At 41.6% G+C, this 21459-nt stretch overlaps 1 protein-coding gene across 1 annotated transcript in view; it reads left to right on the forward strand.

The window, feature by feature from the left end:
- kcna10a (potassium voltage-gated channel, shaker-related subfamily, member 10a) overlaps positions 1 to 17477 on the forward strand; it is a 38193-nt gene extending 20716 nt beyond the window's left edge. Inside the window, exon 2 of the mRNA XM_062053843.1 lies at positions 14494 to 17477. Coding sequence (XP_061909827.1) covers positions 14629 to 16350 — 1722 coding nt within the window. The 5' untranslated portion in view covers positions 14494 to 14628 and the 3' untranslated portion in view covers positions 16351 to 17477. The remainder of the gene's footprint in view (positions 1 to 14493) is intronic.
- The last annotated feature ends 3982 nt before the right edge of the window (positions 17478 to 21459 follow it).

Consider the following 21459-nt stretch of genomic DNA (forward strand, 5'->3'; position numbering starts at 1 on the left):
GCACAGAGGAGGCGTCAGTGCGATACAGTTCGCGTATCGGTCACGTGACCAAAGCAGCTCATGATCGGTCACGTGACTTTCTAAAAGCGGTACGCGCACCGACACAGGGTTTCGCTCTATGAGCTCGACGCATGCGCCGATGCATCTGTGTTGCAGGACCCATCACTACTGTTACTAGAGAAGGTACAGGAATGACGGCGTGGCGAAGTTGGTAGCGTGGCCGTGCCAGCAATCGGTTACTGGGGTTCAATCCCCACCTTCTACCATCCTAGTCATGATACATGTTCACATTATTTGACTGTATCTAAAAAAGATAAAAATATGTTTTTATTTAAATGAAGATATGAAATAATCCTAAATGAAATACAATGACTTGGTTTATATTATTGTATATACTAAGTCATAAAATCAGTGTCAGTTGAGTCGGTCCATAGGTTGCCTGTAGGGATTTTTAATGTCCAGCAGATGTCAGTATTTAGTGACACAGTATCGACACAGTATCAATACAGTTTTGCAATGTGTCGAAACGCTTCATGAGGCCTCATCAACCCATCACTAGCCCCTGCGTGTTGTGGGCGTCTTGGGGTTCACTCCGGTAGCCTGCGGGGTCGGCTGTGTAGTCTGGGGGTTCCTTCCCAGCCTGCGCGCGCGCACGCGTCCCCCCGGTCGCTCTCGGCAAAGCCGGTCGCTTCCTCCTGCTGTCGCTCTCCTGCTGCTCCTCCTCCCTCCCCCTTCTCCTGCTGCGGACCTTTTAAATGTGCAGTCTTAATGTTCCACAGGTGCGTCTAATTTCAGGTGCCGTTTGATTGGGCACTTTGGTTGTCAGGGGCAACAAGCTAAAAGGGGCGAGTCTTAAAATGCCAGCAAAGTCCACAAGGTGTAAAATCATGCAATTAAAAATACAATCAAATTCCGAAGTATAAAAACATGCAATTAAAAATACAATCAAATTCTAAAGTATAAAAACATGCAATAAAAAAGACAAATTCTAAAATGTAAAAATATGCAATTAAAAATACAATCAAATTCTAAAGTATAAAAACATGCAATTAAAATCCGCAGCAATAAAACACTATAAAACATGCATGGCAATAAAACATGAACAATAAAATCCCCTACTTGTGTCCCATCACATATCCTTCCAGTCAGGGGCTTGTTTCTTCTGTTTTGATCTGCAGTCAGGCACAAGGTTATCACGTTAGCTCCGTAGCTAAAGTGCTTCGCCGATGTATTACCGAGGAGATACAAATCACTGTGATTGTCCATTTCGCGTTCTCGACTCTCATTTTCAAGAGGATATAGTATCCGAGGTGGTTTAAAATACAAATCCGTGATCCACAATAGAAAAAGGAGAAAGTGTGGAATCAAATGAGCCTTTGATTGTATGCTACAGCGGGAGCGAAAGGAAATGCGACTGATCATTCTGCTGGTCACTTCAAGGGATTTCAAACATGTGGGCCGGATCAGTCCCGTGAACAGGTTCAATCTAGCCCGCGAGGCTAGTTTGCTAAGTGTAAAATTTAGCTGCATTTTTAAATTATAGAAACTGCTATTCTAAATTTTTCCACTGGATGTCGCAATAGCAATTATGTTAGGCAAGCAAATAGTTTATACCAGGGTGAGCAAGTATACAGAGCAAGAGGTACACAGTAAAGCGGGACTTTAAAACAAACAGGAGTAAAATACACACTTAAAATGCTGCAAATTGATATGGTTCTGTGAAAATGATTGTCTTCTCTGCAAATTGAAAGAAAGTGAACAGTGGAAATAACAAATGAGGTAGTGAAAAAATAGAATAATTTTTTTATGCTTTATTTAGTTTTTTGTTCAATCCTACACGGGCTGTGACTTAAAGTTTAATTGCTTTGTAGATACACTGAGATGAAGTCGAAGTTGATTGTGTTCTTCATGGTGTTTTTGAAACTCCACCAATTTTTTCCTTCAGAATTTAAAGGCCTACTGAAATGAGATTTTCTTATTCAAACGGGGATAGCAGATCCATTCTATGTGTCATACTTGATCATTTCGCGATATTGCCATATTTTTGCTGAAAGGATTTAGTAGAGAACATCGATGATAACGTTCGCAACTTTTGGTCGCTGATTAAAAAAGCCTTGCCTGTACCGGAAGTAGCGTGACATCACAGGTTGAAAGGCTCCTCACATTTCCTCCTTGTTTACACCAGCAGTGAGAGCGATTCAGACCGAGAAAGCTACGATTACCCCATTAATTTGAGTGAGGATGAAAGATTTGTGGATGAGGAAAGTGAGAGTGAAGGATTAGAGTGCAGTGCAGGACGCCAGGGTGTATCTTTTTTCGCTCTGACCGTAACTTAGGTACAAGGGCTCATTGGATTCCACACTTTCTCCTTTTTCTATTGTGGATCACGGATTTGTATTTTAAACCACCTCGGATACTATATCCTCTTGAAAATGAGAGTCGAGAACGCGAAATGGACCTTCACAGTGACTTTTATCTCTACGACAATACATCGGTGAAGCACTTTAGCTTCGGAGCTAACGTGATAGCATTGTGCTTAACTGCGGATAGAAACAGAAGAAATAAGCCCCTGACTGGTAGGATAGACAGAAGATCAACAATAATATTATTACTTCTACTATCAGGAGACACCGAACCAAACCCTGGACCTGTAACCACACGGTTAATGCTGTCCAGCCTGGCGAAGCCTAGCAATGCTGTTGCTAACGACGCCATTGAAGCTAACTTAGCTATGGGACCTCGACAGAGCTATGCTAAAAACATTAGCTCTCCACCTACGCCAGCCCTCATCTGCTCATCACCACCCGTGCTCACCTGCGTCCCAGCGATCGACGGCGCGACGAAGGACTTCACCCAATCATCGGTGCGCTCGGCGGCTAGCGTCGGGTAGCGCGTCTGCTATCCAACTCAAAGTCTTCCTGGTTGTGTTGCTGCAGCCAGCTGCTAATACACCGATCCCACCTACAGCTTTCTTCTTTGCTGTCTTCATTGTCCATTAAACAAATTGCAAAAGATTCACCAACACAGATGTCCAGAATACTGTGGAATTATGTGGTGAAAACAGACGACTTAAGCTGGCCACCGTGCTGTTCCAAAATGTCTGCTTTAACCCGTGACGTCACGTGCAAACGTCATCATACCTAGACGTTTTCAGCCGGATATTTCGAGGGAAATTTAAAATTGCACTTTATAAGTTAACCCGGCCGTATTGGCATGTGTTGCAATGTTAAGATTTCATTATTGATATATAAACTATCAGACTGCGTGGTCGGTAGTAGTGGGTTTCAGTAGGCCTTTAACTAACTTGAAGTGTTTTGTCAAGATAATTTTTTGCTCGTTCCATTTTAAGCCCACGTAAAACAAAGAAAATATTCCCATTCCTTTCAATGGGAATTTCCTGGGAATTTGGGAATTTCTGGAGAAAGTGGTAATTTTCTGAAGATGATAAATAGCATGAATGTCCTGAATAAACTTAATTGGTTGGTGTTGAATCGGTTGAAAAATGTTGGGACAACACTTTTTAATTGAGAATTAGTGTTACAGAATTCCATGAATACCAGAAATGTTGGGGGAACTTAGAAAAGTGGTAGTTTAAAATTGTCCAGAATGAGTGGAATGTGTTGAGGGTTGAATGGTTTGAGAAATTTGAGAATTGGAATTTGGACAGCTTGTCCATTCAATTGAATGGCAATTTGGTAATAAACAAAAACGTTTTTTGAGTCCAGCAATTAGTGAAGTGAAGTGAATTATATTTATTTAGCGCTTTTTTCCAGTGACTCAAAGCGCTTTACATAGTGAAACCCAATATCTAAGTTACCTTTAAACCAGTGTGGGTGGCACTGGGAGCAGGTGGGTAAAGTGTCTTTCCCAAAGACACAACGGCAGTGACTAGGATGGCGGAAGCGGGGATCGAACCTGGAACCCCCAAGTTGCTGGCACGGCCACTCTACCAACTGAGATATGCCGCCCCCCTCTTCACGAGAAGAAAGGGTTGGTGTTAGAATGTTTTGAATCGGTAGAGAACTACTGACATATCAACACTTTGCAATAACAAATTGGTAATTTGGAAATTCCTGGAGTTTGGAAAAACGGGAATTTAAAAGAAAGAAAAAAAAGGGTAACTTTGGTGTCCTGACTAAGTGGTATGTTTGGATTGTGGAATTGTTGGGAAAAAATGTGGACGGTGAAACCAAAATAACAAAGGGTGATGATAGGGATTTGGAAAAAAAAAATTGTTACCTGGAAAATTGTTCATTTGAATTTTCAAAATGTTTAAAGGTGGATTGGTTTGAAACAGTTGAGAAATTCAGTAATTTTGGAATTTGGAAAATTGTCCATTCATCTGAATGGGAATTTCCTGAAAATTCTGGAATTTCTGGAAATGTTTAAATTATGGATAATAGCACAATGGCCCTGGATATGATGAATGGTTCTGTGCCATAATTTTCTGAATCGACTGAGAAATATTAACTTAGTAAAACTTTGTAATTAAAAATGGGTATTCCTAGAATTTCGGGAAAACTTGGAAACCTTCAGGAAAAATAAAATAGATACGTTTGATGTCCTGAATAAGTTAAATGTTTTGGTGGTGCAATGGTTGAAATTGGTTAAGAAATGTGGACGGTAAAACTGAAAGGAAAAAGGGTTGGAATAGGGTTTTGGAAAACCGAGAAGTCTGGGAATTTCTGGAATGTTTTAGAACCTGGAAATTTTCTAGTTTCAATCACCAGGATAAGTGGAATGTGTTGAAATTGGAATGGTTTGAATCAATTGAAAAACGTGGACATTGTGGAAGTAAAAAATAATACCCATTCATTTTAAATGGGAAAGATTTCCCGAGAAACTGGGAAATCTGGGAATTTTTAGAAAATTGTTGAAAAAGTCCCAAAGAGTCCTGAATGGGTTAAACATTATGAAGTTAAAACGGTGTATATTGGATGAACAGGGATGAAGTTATGCCGAGCCAAAAAAGTGACGGTTTAAGAATAAAAAACAAGAATAGATTAAAAATGGTGTAGAATCGTATATGTTGTGTAATGTATACAATTACGATTATTAGTATATCTACTGAGGGTTTAGCCTCCCCTGACTTTAAAAAGTATGATACCTCTGTTTCGAACTTTAATCAAGGTTCCTTGAAAGCACCAGTTATGTGTTATGAGATGCAAAAGTGAGACTGATACATAACTTTGTCCAGTGCTGCCACAAATAGGCAAAAGCATGCTAAATCTTTCTTCTATCTCCTTTTTCTGGTTCCCAAATGTTGGTGCTAATCGCATTAGAGTAGGTTTTGAAGAAGTTAGGACATCATTGTTGAGTGAACAATGAAATGTTCCATGCTGGGTTTGCTGCTACCCCATGGAATTAACTATGTTGCATCTTTGCAAGGGGGTGAAGCCTAGGTAGTGTTACACATTCCTTATTTGATTCAAGCAACCTTATTATTGAACTTTGACAGCAAACAACACACAGAGTGTTCATGGGATGGGCTGCCCTGGCTGCATAATCCACAATGTCAAAACCCAAGGTATGCTTGCTCTCACAAAATTAACCATAGTGTTGCCAGATGTTTTATAAAGTGATGGCATCCAAAAAACATGCCAAAGCAGTAAGAAAAATGGGGGCGGGGGGATGGGTAGATATGTTTTGTACGTGTCTGCACATGATGGCTCGCTGGCATCTGTGTTGATCTGAGAGAAGAGATCCCTCGGCTTATGGCACCATGCTGCTCAGCCAGCATTAATCCGGAAAATTACATCCAAAAATATCAGCTCTACCAAAACAATGTCCACCCAAGAGCAGGAACCTAAACATACTCTACCTCCCAATCACCTGCCACTGTAAATTAAATTTTTTTTATTTAACATGAACACGCAAACTTCAAATAGATGGCCAGTTAGAATATTAATATGTAATATTAGGAGTTTGGAGAAAATACAAATTGTTTGTGTTTTGTTTCTCTGCAAACAAATACAATTTTACAAACTTTGTAAATGAATACAGTAATATTTACAAGGTTTAAATAGTTTTGAGACGATAATGCACCGCTAAAGAAAATGTAACTACCTAAATATGTGAAGCTACAAACATCTCAATCAATCAATCAATGTTTATTTATATAGCCCTAAATCACAAGTGTCTCAAAGGGCTGCACAAGCCACAACGACATCCGCGGTACAGAGCCCACATAACTCACTACAGTGGGACGTCGATGTGAATGATTATGAGAAACCTTGGAGAGGACCCCCCCCCCCCCCACCAGGGGAGACCGAAAGCAATGTATGTCGAGTGGGTCTGACATAGTATTGTGAAAGTCCAGTCCATAGTGGATCCAACATAATAGTGAGAGTCCAGTCCATAGTGGGGCCAGCAGGAAACCATCCCGAGCAGAGACGGGTCTCAGCAGCGCAGAGATGTCCCCAACCGATGCACAGGCGAGCGGTCCACCCCGGGTCCCGACTCTGGACAGCCAGCACTTCATCCATGGCCACCGGACCCCCCCCCCCCCCACCCCACCCCCCCATCTCTAACTGTTACCGGGAGGGCATTCCAGAGTACTGGGGCCCGAATAGAAAATGCTCTATAGCCCGCAGACTCTTTTTGGGCACTGGGAATCACTAATAAGCCGGAGTTCTTTGAACAGATCATCTGAAACAGAAGTGTACCCCCCGCGACCCGGAAAGGGACAAGCAGTAGAAAATGGATGTATGATTTTTAACAAGTGTGCTAAAATTGCATGTCAAGTTATTATTAGGCCTGCAATGCATACTCCAGTGCAACATTAACTCAAACTAAGTACTTCATTTCTTCACCCTTAAAGTTATTGGATCAGCCAATGCAATCCCTATAATTTATTATAGCATTAAAAGAGACAGTTACTATGTAAGTAAATGTGCTATTACTATTTTAGGTGATTTATACTTTACAGTTCATATTAATTCCCGGTAAGGCTTATTCGGGTGTACTGGAGAGGAGGCTACGCCGGATAGTCGAACCTCGGATTCAGGAGGAACAGTGTGGTTTTCGTCCTGGTCGTGGAACTGTGGACCAGCTCTATACTCTCGGCAGGATCCTTGAGGGTGCATGGGAGTTTGCCCAACCAGTCTACATGTGCTTTGTGGACTTGGAGAAGGCATTCGACCGTGTCCCTCGGGAGGTCCTGTGGGGAGTGCTCAGAGAGTATGGGGTATCGGACTGTCTGATTGTGGCGGTCCGCTCCCTGTACGATCAGTGTCAGAGCTTGGTCCGCATTGCCGGCAGTAAGTCGGACATGTTTCCAGTGAGGGTTGGACTCCGCCAAGGCTGCCCTTTGTCACCGATTCTGTTCATAACTTTTATGGATAGAATTTCTAGGCGCAGTCAAGGCGTTGAGGGGATCCGGTTTGGTGGCTGCAGGATTAGGTCTCTGCTTTTTGCGGATGATGTGGTCCTGATGGCTTCATCCGGCCAGGATCTTCAGCTCTCGCTGGATCGGTTCGCAGCCGAGTGTGAAGCGACTGGGATGAGAATCAGCACCTCCAAGTCCGAGTCCATGGTTCTCGCCCGGAAAAGGGTGGAGTGCCATCTCCGGGTTGGGGAGGAGACTCTGCCCCAAGTGGAGGAGTTCAAGTACCTAGGAGTCTTGTTCACGAGTGGGGGAAGAGTGGATCGTGAGATCGACAGGCGGATCGGTGCGGCATCTTCAGTAATGCGGACGCTGTATCGATCCGTTGTGGTGAAGAAGGAGCTGAGCCTGAAGGCAAAGCTCTCAATTTACCGGTCGATCTACATTCCCATCCTCACCTATGGTCATGAGCTTTGGGTTATGACCGAAAGGACAAGATCACGGGTACAGGCGGCCGAAATGAGTTTCCTCCGCCGGGTGGCGGGGCTCTGCCTTAGAGATAGGGTGAGAAGCTCTGCCATCCGGGGGGAGCTCAAAGTAAAGCCGCTGCTCCTCCACATCGAGAAGAGCCAGATGAGGTGGTTCGGGCATCTGGTCAGGATGCCACCCGAACGCCTCCCTAGGGAGGTGTTTAGGGCACGTCCAACCGGTAGGAGGCCACGGGGAAGACCCAGGACACGTTGGGAAGACTATGTCTCCCGGCTGGCCTGGGAACGCCTCGGGATCCCCCGGGAGGAGCTGGACGAAGTGGCTGGGGAGAGGAAAGTCTGGGCTTCCCTGCTTAGGCTGCTGCCCCCGCGACCCGACCTCGGATAAGCGGAAGAAGATGGATGGATGGATGGAGTTCATATTAATGCAATATATACAGTATATATCAAGTTGCACACATAATGAGATTAGATCTGATCTAATGTGGAAGATTTGGTTGGTAGCTAAGCTAGATCTGGCTGAACATCTGTTCATGTTTACACACATCTGGTGAAGTCAAAAGTCACAAAAATGTGAGGTTTCTCACAGCAACATGCAATACCATTTTTTTCTGGAGCGGACTCCACGTTATGTACGTATGGATTTCCTATATGTTTATGTACTCACAGCATCTCATGCAGGTCAAGTTCTTGTTGCATGGGCTTGTCCTTCATTGACTTGCTGCTTAATAATAGAATGGCTAAAATAGACAGAGCGCCAGGCGTTCACATGGGCCCCATGTGACACCTCTCGTTTAAGCTGTACAACCACAAGTCAAGGTCACGCCGCATTTCCTTAAAAACAGAATTATCCTCCCTGCCACAGCAATGCATTATTGTCTGGTAAACTCTAATTGTCAACCGTCAATGCTCTTTATTCACAAACTGGCAAAGATTTGAATACGAAGTTTACAAATAAAGACATTATTAGCATTAGATACTGTTGACAAGAAGTCTGCTCGGGCGGCTCAGGCATGTTCTTGTTACATTGTAGTGCCAGCTTCCTTGCATGGCTCTGCGCACAAATGTGTTTTACGGTGTGTGGACCAAGAAGTATGGCATGGTGATTTGTGCAACACGAATTTGACATTTGATCATGTACAGTATGACCCTTGCTCTTGCCAAAAAAAAGACAGTGGCACTCTAATGATGCAAGAGTCTTAAATAGTGAGAGATAAAATGTAATAAAGGGATCATGCAAAATACCCAGAACAGGTTCATATTGTATTATGCACTATCATGCACACATTAGGCCCTTTTCCACCAAAAGGTCAGGAACTTTAAGTTCCTGTAGATTTGTGTGGGAAAGGTGATGACAATTCTAAGGGCCCACAGCCCTCTACATTGCCTACACATTGCCCCTAGCAGCCTTTATGACAAAATGATTATGCAGTCACTAAACTAATATAATATAATATAACTAATATATGTATAGAGAATATATATATATATATATATATATATATATATATATATATATATATATATATATATATATATATATATATATATATATATATATATATATATATATATATATATATATATATATATATATATATATATATATATATATATGGTAACACTTTAGTATGGGGAACATATTCTACCATTAATTAGTTGCTTATTAACATACTTAGTTTAGAGTTATTTGGACACTAGGGGAACAAATAAGGGTTAGGGTTAGGGTTACTAATAAGCAATAATTCTGAGGTTATTGAGGGAAGACTCTCAGTTAATGGCGTACTGGTTGTATAATAAGGCCATGCAGAATAAGGCATTAATAAATACTTAATAATGACTAATTAAGAGCCAATATGTTACTAATTTACATGTTAATAAGCAACTAATTAGTGGTAGGATATTTTCCCCATACTAAAGTGTTACTGTGGAGGGGGGCGTGGCCTGCGGACCTGCAGCGAAGCGGGGTGTGCCAGGACCGGCTTCGAGATCAGCGACAGGTGCGTAGATGGTCCACCTGGGCCTGCTTATCTTATTATTTTATTTTTCCTAAGGGAACTCTCCTGAAGGAATCAATAAAGTACTATCTATCTATCTATCTATCTATCTATCTATCTATCTATCTATCTATCTATCTATCTATCTATCTATCTATCTATCCATCTATCTATCTATCTATCTATCTATCTATCTAATCACCTGTCGCTCTGTTAAAAGGCAGCAGCCGGAGAGGAGAGAGGTGGTGGAAGCTGGAGCGAGAGCACGCGCATGAGAGAGAGAGAGACAGCACAAAAGACAATTGCTGAAAAGCACATGAGAGACGCTATTGAGAAAAATAAAACAGTGTTGTAACCCTGATCTGGGCTCGTGTGGAGATGTTTGGTGGTCCGAGGAACCCCGAGGAGGGAAACTTCCACAGTTACCATATATATGTATACTATATATAAATTAATCTGAATTAAAGCAAAGCCACAAGTCATACAATATTCAAATTTTATTAATTTCAATAACCCTCTTCCTAAAATTTTTTTAGGTCCACACCAATGTTTTCTCTAAGTTGTGCGCCTGCACAATTGCGCACTGCTCCCACGTGTCCTCCATGCATGGGAAATCTATGCAGCGCACAAAATACAAATCCAACCTCAACTCTAAACAAAATAAACACATAACAATTTATCCTGTACCATATCAACAAGTGGTCACAATAGATAAAACAATGACGTGCCAGCCGAGGAGTTTCAAGGAGGACAAGGAGGAGGTCAGCAACAAAGTACTATCAAGCAGAAACGGTCACTTTCTGCCGTCATCACACCAAAACAAAAAAAACATCTGTCATTATTTTGATTATTATTATTGTTTTCATTTATTTATTTATTTCAGGCAATGACATAAAAAAGTACAAAGTTGACAACACATAATAATATAAATTAATATAGTGCAAAAGGTAATGTATAGTGTACGTAATGCATTATTAAATTAACACATTTGAGTTTGAGTTTGAGTTGGAGTTGGAGTTCATTTCGAACATGCAAGCATACAACATGATACATCACAATTTCCAGTTTCTCTTTTCAACATGTTCGAAAAGGAGTAGGAAGAAGCATAGCTTATTTAATCCTACCCCTTTTCTTTACATAACAGTTGCTGAAACTTTTGTTCACTTCCTGTTCTCAATTTATTCACAATATGCTCCATAAGTAATCACAATTTAAAAAATAATAATAATAATAATTGGTGAAGTAGGTTACATTTCATATGATGAGATAAGTAAGATTATTTTGAGAATGAAAGAATAGATGGATGAAATAAATTCAGAATGTTTTTCATGGTTCTTCTTCTTTGGACTTTGTAAACACTTTAAGTTTGAAGAGTTTCTTGAAGTGGATCATATTAGTACATTGTTTGATTGCTTTGCTTAATCCATTCCATAATTTAATTCCACATACAGATATACTGAAGGTCTTAAGTGTTGTACGTGCATACACATGTTTTATATTACATTTTTCTCTGAGATTATATTTATCCTCTTTTTTTGAGAAGAATTGTTGTATATTCTTGGGTAGCAGGTTATAGTTTGCTTTGTGTATAATTTTAGCTGTTTGCAAATTCACTATATCGTGGAATTTCGGTATCTTTGATTCAATAAATAAAGGGTTTGTATGTTCTCTATATCCAACATTATGTATTAGTCTAACTGATCTTTTTTGTAACACCGTTAGTGAATGAAGTGTACTTTTGTAATTATTTCCCCATATTTCTACACAGTAACTCAGATATGGTAACACTAGCGAGCAGTAGAGAATATGGAGTGATTTTTAGTCTAAAACATGTTTTGCTTTATTCATTATTGACGTGTTTCTTGCTACTTTATGTTGTATATTTAACTTGTTATGATGTCAGGTTTGGGACAGCTGTGTGTGATGCTGGTACGTGTCTGATGTTGCTCAGATGCGGTCCAAAGAATGCTCAGGGAGTTTCTGCGTTTGCTCAGATGCATTAGTGCAGCTGGGATAGGCTCCAGCACCCCCGCGACCCCGACAGGGACAAGCAGTAGAAAATGGATGAATGGATGGACATGAAAAATTAGGAGTAACATTGGTCCACAGCGCACGTTCTTTCCATGGTTCTTCCTCATCAAAATTAAGTGAGTGCGGGCGAACTCCAGCAGGGTTAGGATGCCCACCAAAAAGCACAAGTCCGGACACCAGAAAAGAGTTGAGAAGAAGGCCAGGAGCAGGAGCAGCAGAGCAGGGTCCAAGGGCATTAAAAACGTTTTCTAAGAATAGTGAGAGTGTATCACTACTCAGGGTGACCGAGACCATTAGCCTACTTGTGCAGTCATTTAGTAAATAAAAGTAAACAAATTGGTGTATTTCACCAGGCACCGTCAAGAACACTACAAACAAGAATATTGAAGGTGGCAATAAATGGGCTACAGGGGCCCACGCTAATACTCTTTCAGGGGGCCCAGAATTCCTAGCAACGGCCCTGGTTACAATATATTTCTGCACTGATACCATGAAAATAAACAGACATTAGGTCATATTTATTTTACTAAAGTGTAAGTAAATGAAACACAAAGCGATAATATACAAAAATTATATGATTTAAAAACAAAACGTACCGGATTTTGTATAAAAAGTCAAGCTTTTGTCCAAAGTATCCTGCAGTCAGAAAGTCGTCCCCTGAGTAAATGATAAATTCATGAGGGTCAGGTGATTCCTTATGATCCATTTCAGTTGTAAATAACAATATACAGCGACAACATAAACGTATCAGATTTAGCGTTAGCATTTGCATTCGGTTCACTCAGGTTATACGAATAACTACACAAATGGCGTGTCACCGACTACTTTTACGGCATGTAACAAAGTAAATAGTTAATATTTGATGTAATTTACCTTTATTTCCCTTGTCCTTCATTTCACATTTATCTTTAAACAACTATGTCGAAGTCCCAGTGAGCAGCTTGCCTCGCCGCTTTGAAAGCCGGCTAAATACTGAATATTCCTCTATACGTACTGTAGGTTTAAAAAGTATGTCCACATCTCGGCGCTTTGCATTTCAAAATGAAGTTTGTAAAAATTTATTAACAGCATTATACTGCATACTAGCTTAAAGACTACAGCTGAGTAAAACACAAGATAGTCCCACTAATTAGTGTTTTTCACAAGTCTACAGGAACCTCTAGTTCTAGGAACTAAAGGTTCCAGGAACTTAAAGTTTCTAAACTTTTGGTGGAAAAGGGTGATACATTCTTATTCACAATGCATAAAAATAGAGTTAATTTAGAAACATTTGAAAATATTTCAAATCAATTTTACAAGCTATGTCTGATAACCTTGTGGGTGCACTAACAAATAATTAGTAAGTTTCCACAGTCAAAGCAGTGAACTATATTTTACTTTATCGTGAAATATAATAACAAAAACATTATTCTACAAGTGTTTTAAAGAGGTCAGATGCCTAACCTTGATTGCATAATCAACAGATTTAACAACATATTTGGTGCTCCATAGGCACCGTTACCTTCAAGAGAACAAAACATATTTTTTCTTGTTCTTTCTCTAACACATGCAGGCTATTGTGATCTTTTCCTGACTAAACACAGCCCATCTCTTGTTGCTGCTGTGTTATCATCCTGTCTGTCTAGTTTTTTGCTGCTTTATTTTGCAGTCATGCCACCCAGTTCCTCAACACCAGTCTGTCTCCCCTACAATTTTAATGCTATCCTATTTATTTTTTTTCGCTCAGCTGGACATTCTCTCTTTCTTAGTGTCTCTATCTTGCCCATCTTCTGGCAAGACCGGCATTACTGGCTCTGGTTTTAGGTGAGGGCTTTAAATAAACAAACTTAGGTCGTAACATCTAGTAATGCATGAGGTATTATAATGATATTTGTAAAAAGCTGCACACACTTAAATGATGGACCCTCCCTTTTAGTAAACACAAAGATTTTATAGATCATAGTGCAGAATAGCATTCATGGTATCAAGCGGGGCCCATACACATTAAGCACTAATGTATACGCAATCCCGTTGTCCTCGCACTACCACATTCTCCTTTAAAAGTGCTAGCTAAACAAACAACCTAGGTCTTAGTTTGTTTTATGTTGCTTTTCTAACAGTTAGAATGACAATAGAATCAATAACAGACTGGAGAAAGAAGTAGCAAGTTATTGTTTTCTTTATTTTTTTATTCCTACTTGCCTCCTCACTTATCACATATTTCTTTTGGCACCTTGTCTTGGCTTTTAAATATTGTACATAAGAAGTCATGAGATAAGAGACAGTGGTTAGTGCTCGTGCCTCACAATTAGGGTTCGATTCCTGGGCTCTGGATCTTTCTGTGTGGAGTTTTGCATGTTCTCCTCCCGGCTACTCCGGCTTCCTCCCACCTCCAAAGACATGCACTTGGGGATGGGTTTATTGCCGATACTAAATTAGCTTGTGAATGTGAGTGTGAATGTTGTCTGTCTATCTGTGTTGTCCCTGCCATGAGGTGGAAACTTGTCCAAGGTGTACGCTGCCTTCCGCCCGAGCCTTCCGCAGCTGGGTCAGGCTCCAGCCCCTCCGCATACCCAAAAGGGACTAGCGGTAGAAAATGGATGGATGGATGTTCCCTTTGTTCTCAGGTTATTTTCTGGAGACTAAGTACAGTATTGTCTCTGTCAATCTGCAGGTGTGGGACAGAAAACAGAAGACAGTCCTTGCTGTGGTGCCAAGCAGTTGGTATCTGCTGACTGAGCCTTTTATCCACGTTCATACAGTGGTTTTATCCTGGGTCCTACAGACCGGCTTTTGCTGAACCAGAGCCATGGATGTGGCCCTGGTAGACTTTGGGAGCCTGGATGACCTTGAAGTCGGCCTTGATGATGAGGTGGACTCTGATGCTGATGAGACCACAGCGCTTACTGTGGACGTACCCCCAGAGCACAACATCCCAGGCGAAAACTACCTTCTGCGTACACCGCAATTTTACGCCCCGCCATCCCACCCGAGTCCTGTTCCCTCATGTATGTGGGATTCCACCTCGTCGACACCCCTCCCATTTATACAGACACTGGAAGTACTCCATTCCCCAATGCTAAGTCCGAGCTTAGAGGGAAGAAGTAGTCGTGCCAGTATGATCTCCAATTGGAAGTTGCTGCTAAACAGTGAGGGCACCAAGGAAAGTGAGACCATCTTCAGCCAACTTGCTAAGGAGTGCTGTGAGGACCTTTTTGTCGATAAAAGAGGGCTGGACGACGGAGACCAGAAAGTTATTATTAACATTGCCGGTCTTCGCTTTGAGACACAGCTAAAAACATTAGACCAGTTTCCTGATACGCTTCTTGGAGACCCTCAGAAGAGAATGGACTACTTTGATCCAATGAGGAACGAGTATTTCTTTGATCGGAACCGACCCAGTTTTGATGGGATCTTGTATTACTACCAGTCCGGGGGTAAGGTCAGACGTCCTGCAAATGTGCCTCTGGATGTATTTACAGATGAAATCATATTTTATGAGCTTGGAAATGAAGCCATGGAGCAGTTTAGGGAAGAAGAAGGATTCATTAAGGATGTTGATATCCCACTGCCTAATAATGATATCTATAGACAATTTTGGCTGTTGTTTGAGTATCCAGAAAGCTCCAATGCAGCCCGGGGTGTTGCATTGGTCTCCGTACTAGTTATAGTTATATCCATCATTATTTTCTGCGTGGAAACACTGCCAGAATTCAGAGATGACACTGACGTTGTCGTGTCCACGGCTACAAAGCCAGTCAACCTATCCAGAGCTTACACTTCTATGACGACGCCTAGTTTCTTACCCACTATTTTCTCGGACCCATTCTTCATTATTGAGACTGCCTGCATTGCCTGGTTCTTCTTTGAACTACTTATAAGATTTTTGGTCTGTCCAAGCAAAAGAGATTTTTTCCACAATCTCATGAACATTATTGATATCATATCCATCATTCCGTATTTTGTCACTGTGGTGACAGAACTGGTCACAAAGACAGAAGAGAGTTCTGGACAGAATATGTCGTTGGCCATTCTACGGATTATCCGTCTGGTCAGAGTCTTTCGTATTTTTAAACTCTCGCGCCACTCCAAGGGTTTGCAGATTCTGGGACAGACCCTCAAGGCTAGCATGCGTGAACTTGGCTTACTCATCTTCTTCCTCTTTATTGGAGTCATCCTTTTCTCCAGCGCTATATACTTTGCTGAAGTAGATGAGCCTAACACACAGTTTGTCAGCATACCGGATGGATTTTGGTGGGCAGTGGTAACTATGACTACTGTAGGCTACGGAGACATGTGCCCTATCACCCTGGGGGGTAAAATGGTCGGCACCTTGTGCGCCATTGCTGGCGTACTGACCATCGCTCTACCTGTTCCTGTAATTGTCTCCAATTTCAACTATTTTTATCACAGAGAGAATGAAGCAGAAGACAAGCTGTCCTTGACAGATGCTGTTGAGGACGCCATGAGGGCTCAAATGGGTACAAAACAAGGGAGTAACAATTCACTCAATAAGGTCAATGGTATCTGACAGAGCAAAAACAGGGAAATGTATTGGATTTTTGTTTTGACTGTCTTGTTTTTGGCGATTTGATTTGTATCACAAAGTGTAAAAAATCATCAACAGATATCAATTAAATTGTGGACACTACATTTACCTATTTTTACCAGATAAAAGTTGTGTAAAATGCCATGTTACATATCACATTTTAGGTTACAAGACTCTTCTCAATGTTTTCCCTGCCTGAGTCGTATGAACAATTTCACTACATGTTGGGCTGCTGGGTTGTTTGAAAGCACTTTAGTTAGTTCGATTTAAATATTATTGTTTGTGATAAAAATCATGAAATATGCATACAGTGAAAAGGAAAAACTAGAACCCATTTACTGGTTTTCCTACCATAAACACTTATTTTAACTTAACAGTTTTTTGGAAAAGCAATAAACTAACCCTCGTCATTTTTAAGCCTTCTCACTGTTCTGACAATGAAATTACAGCAACATTGAGTTAATTTGTATATACAGTATTTATATAGTTTATATCAAGGTATGCATTGTCCCTAGAAACTTTTAAGAGTTCAGGGTTTTGAATATAATTCAAAGTAATCCCCAAATAAGGTTAACACATTTAGGTTTAAACCTTATTATTTGAGACTCTGTGATGTTTGGTCTGTATGTACATGTACACAAACTACAATTTAAAAAAATAAAAATAAAAAAATTAGTACCTAGCGTTTTTTTATCATCTTTTTTATCACCTTTACAATCCTGTCTCTCATAATGATTGTAAATGTTGGGCAAAATTCCAAAAAAATTTACAATTCCCATTTATCTGCAGGGCAGCACAATGATGGTGTGGTTTGCACCTCCTCCCACAGTCCAAAAACATGCAGGTTGTCTTTGTTGTCCAAAGATGTGAACATGAGTGTGATTTTTTAATTTTTTTGTCTGCTCTTTGATGAAAGGCCAACCAGTCCATGCCTTTTGCCCATAGACAGCTGAAATAGGCTCCAGCTCGCCAATGCATATAAACAGAAGCAAAAATTAATGAATGGATTATGATAAAAGTAATTATACTGAACACATTTTTAAATGCAACACTTTTGTTTTTGCTCCCATTTTTCATGAGTTGAACTCAGAGCTAACACTTTGACTATATACACAAAATACCTATTCCACTCAAATATTGCCATCAATAAAATGCACTTGCGTTCGTTTTCCATAACATACGCCTGCCCATACCCTACCCCCACCATGAATACCTGAACAGTGAAAACCGGGATTAATCCGTGAAGAGAACACCTCTCCAACATGCAAGACGCCATCAAATGTGACAACTTGTCCACTCAAGTCGGTTACGACGACCAACTGCAGTCTGGTCGAGACCCCGATGAGGAGGACGAGCATGCAGATGAACTTCCCATAGATGGTTTTTCACAGTTTGTGCAGAAATTATTTGGTTATGCAAACCAACTGTTGCAGCAGCTGCCCGGGTGGCTGGTCTCAGACGATCATGGATGTGCACCTGCCGGATGTGGAGATCATGGGCTGGTGTGGTTACGCGTGGTCTGTCCAATATTGCCAAATTCTATGAAATGCCTTTGGAGACGGCTTATGGTAAAGAAATGAACATTCAATTCACGGACAACAACTCTGGTGGACATTCCTGCAGTCAGCATGACAAGCGAATGCTCCCTAAAATCATCTATGACATTGTGCTTTGTCATAAAACTGCACATTTCAGAGTGGCCTTTTATTATGGGCAGCCTAAGGCTTGAGATGCCTGTGAGGTGGGATGGATTATCTTGGCAAAGAAGAAATGCTCACCAACACAGATTTAGACAGATTTGTGAACAACATTTGAGAGGAATGGGTCTTTTGTGTAAAAGTTTTGGATCTTTGAGTTGAACGTATGAAAAATGGGAGCAAAAACAAAAGTGTTGCGTTTATATACGACTCAGGTCCATATTATTGCGGCTAAATGTTTGTTTGGAAAAACAAACGTGAATTGTTAACATTGTTAACACTGTTAACACAAACATGATTAAAGGTATTCAATAAAAACACTCGGATAGTCGGACCTCGGATTCAGGAGGAACAGTGTGGTTTTCGTCCTGGTCGTGGAACTGTTGACCAGCTCTATACTCTCAGCAGGGTCCTTGAGGGTGCATGGGAGTTTGCCCAACCAGTCTACATGTGCTTTGTGGACTTGGAGAAGGCATTCGACCGTGTCCCTCGGGAAGTCCTGTGGAGAGTGCTCAGAGAGTATGGGGTATCGGATTGTGGCGGTCCGCTCCTTGTACGATCAGTGTCAGAGCTTGGTCCGCATTGCCGGCAGTAAGTCGGACACGTTTCCAGTGAGGGTTGGACTCCGCCAAGGCTGCCCTTTGTCACCGATTCTGTTCATAACTTTTATGGACAGAATTTGTAGGCGCAGTCAAGGCGTTGAGGGGATCCGGTTTGGTGGCTGCAGGATTAGGTCTCTGCTTTTTGCAGATGATGTGGTCCTGATGGCTTCATCTGGCCAGGATCTTCAGCTTTCACTGGATCGATCCACAGCCAAGTGTGAAGCGACTGTGATGAGAATCAGCACCTCCAAGTCAGAGTCCATGGTTCTCGCCCGGAAAAGGGTGGAATGCCATCTCCGGGTTGGGGAGGAGACCCTGCCCGAAGTGGAGGAGTTCAAGTACCTAGGAGTCTTGTTCACGAGTGGGGGAAGAGTGGATCGTGAGATCGACAGGCGGATCAGTGCGGCATCTTCAGTAATGTGGACGCTGTATCGATCCGTTGTGGTGAAGATAGAGCTGAGCCGAAAGGCAAAGCTCTCAATTTACTGGTCGATCTACGTTCCCATCCTCACCTACGGTAATGAGCTTTGGGTTATGACCGAAAGGGCACGATAACGGGTACAAGCGGCCAAAATGAGTTTCCTCTGCCGGGTGGCGGGGCTCTCTGTTAGAGATAGGGTGAGAAGCTCTGCCATCCGGGGGGAGCTCAAAGTAAAGCCGCTGCTCCTCCACATCGAGAGGAGCCAGATGAGGTGGCTCGGGCATCTGGTCAGGATGCCACCCGAACGCCTCCCTAGGGAAGTGTTCAGGGCACGTCCAACCGGTAGGAGGCCACGGGGAAGACCCAGGACACGTTGGGAAGACTATGTCTCCCGGCTGGCCAGGGAATGCCTCGGGATCCCCCGGGAAGAGCTGGACGAAGTGGCTGGGGAAAAGAAAGTCTGGGCTTCCCTGCTTAGGCTGCTGCCCCCACGACCCGACCTCCGATAAGCAGAAAAAGATGGATGGATGGATGAAGTTTATATACTGTATATTTCCTTTTTTCTTAACTCTCTTTGCTAATGCAAAATGAAACAGAATTAATAATGATAAATTACTGATGATATGTAATCATGATTTATTTGAATTAATGGGTTTAGAAATATATAAAAAATTTAAACATTTGACAGCACTAAAATTAATGTTTTGTCCAAACTCTTGATGTGTCGTTCACCCTCAGTTAATTAGTTACATTGTGTCCCCTGACTCCCAAGTTTGTTATGAACTTCTGTTGCTGTTTACGAGTTTTCGCCATGCAGAAAAGATACAAATGTTTTAAAATAAAGTATCCTAGTGCACAGTTGAGTTGATTGTACCACTGCCTGTGCTTTTTTCCATTAATTTCTTTGATTATGATGTGGTAATCCAACATCACAGAGACACAGATGATCACATTCATACACTTTGTTCCCACAACCGCAGATGGATCTGCTGGCCTCAGCTGCTTCAGGAAACTTCTGTACTGATAATCAAAGAAGAAATTAGGTACACTAACATTTACATCCTTTGACCTGAATTGTGCTTGGATTAAAATCTGTCAGAGCAAAAATGTATCTGTCCTGTCCTATACCATAGTCTGGAAGACTTTTGGGGCACCGTTGGCGATTATTGTCACCACTCTCCTATATCTTCTGCCCTCTTAAATGCTTGACTCAGAGTAGGCCCAATCCCTTCTCTTACATTGCATCCGGAAAGTATTCACAGCGCTTCACCTTTTCCACATTTTGTTATGTTACAGCCTCATTTCAAAATGGAATAAATTACTTTTTCCCTTAAAATTCTACGAATAATACTCCATAATGACCATGTAAAAATGTTTTTTAATTTAACATTTTGCAAATGTATTACACATTCAAACATTAAAAATCACATTAGTATTCACATCATTTGCTCAATACTTTGTTGATGCACCTTTGGCAGCAATTACAGCCTAAAGTATTTTTGAATACGATGCCACAAGCTTGGCACTCTTATCTTTGGCCAGTTTTTCCCATTCCTCTTTGCAGCACCTCTCAAGCGCCTTCAGGGGACGGCGTGGCGCAGTTGGCAGAGTGGCTGTGCCAGCAACCTGAGGGTTCCTGATTCGATCCCCACCTTCTACCAACTGTGTCATGTTCGTTGTGTCCTTGAGCAAGATACGTCACCCTTGCTCCTGATGGGTCGCATTTAGGGCCTTGCATGGCAGCTCCCGCCATCAGTGTGTGAATGTGTGTGTGAATGGGTGAATGTGGAAATAGTGTCAAAGCGCTTAGAGTACCTTGAAGGTAGAAAAGCACTATACAAGTATAACCCATTTACCATTCAGGTTAGATAAGAAGTGTTAAATTTAATCTAGGATCTTTCCCTCTATCCTTGATGAGTTTTACAGTTCCTACTGCTGAAAAACATCCCCACAGCATGATGCTACCACCACCATGCTTCACTGTAGGGGTGCTATTGGTCTGGTCATGAGCTGTGCCTGCTTTCCTCCAAACAATACCCCTGGCCTTCACACCAAAGAGTTCAATCTGTGTCTCACCAGACCAGAAAATGTAGTAGCTTCTCTTTCCCTGCTAGACTGTCTATGACTCTATGTCAGGGGTCCCCAAACTTTTTGACTCGGGGGCCGCATTGGGTTAAAAAAAATTGGCCGGGGGCCAGGCTGTGTATATATATATATATATATTGTGGCGGGCACTAGGACCATGCTCACACTCAGCAGAATGGGTGTGGTTTTATGTACCTTCTTGGGCACACTATAAAAGTGCATATTGTGCTTTATTGTGTATTCTTATGTTGGCAGTCTTACAATAAAGACCTCAAAGAAACAACGC

This window comes from Entelurus aequoreus, linkage group LG07 (assembly GCF_033978785.1).
Source record: "Entelurus aequoreus isolate RoL-2023_Sb linkage group LG07, RoL_Eaeq_v1.1, whole genome shotgun sequence".
Lineage (NCBI taxonomy): Eukaryota > Metazoa > Chordata > Actinopteri > Syngnathiformes > Syngnathidae > Entelurus > Entelurus aequoreus.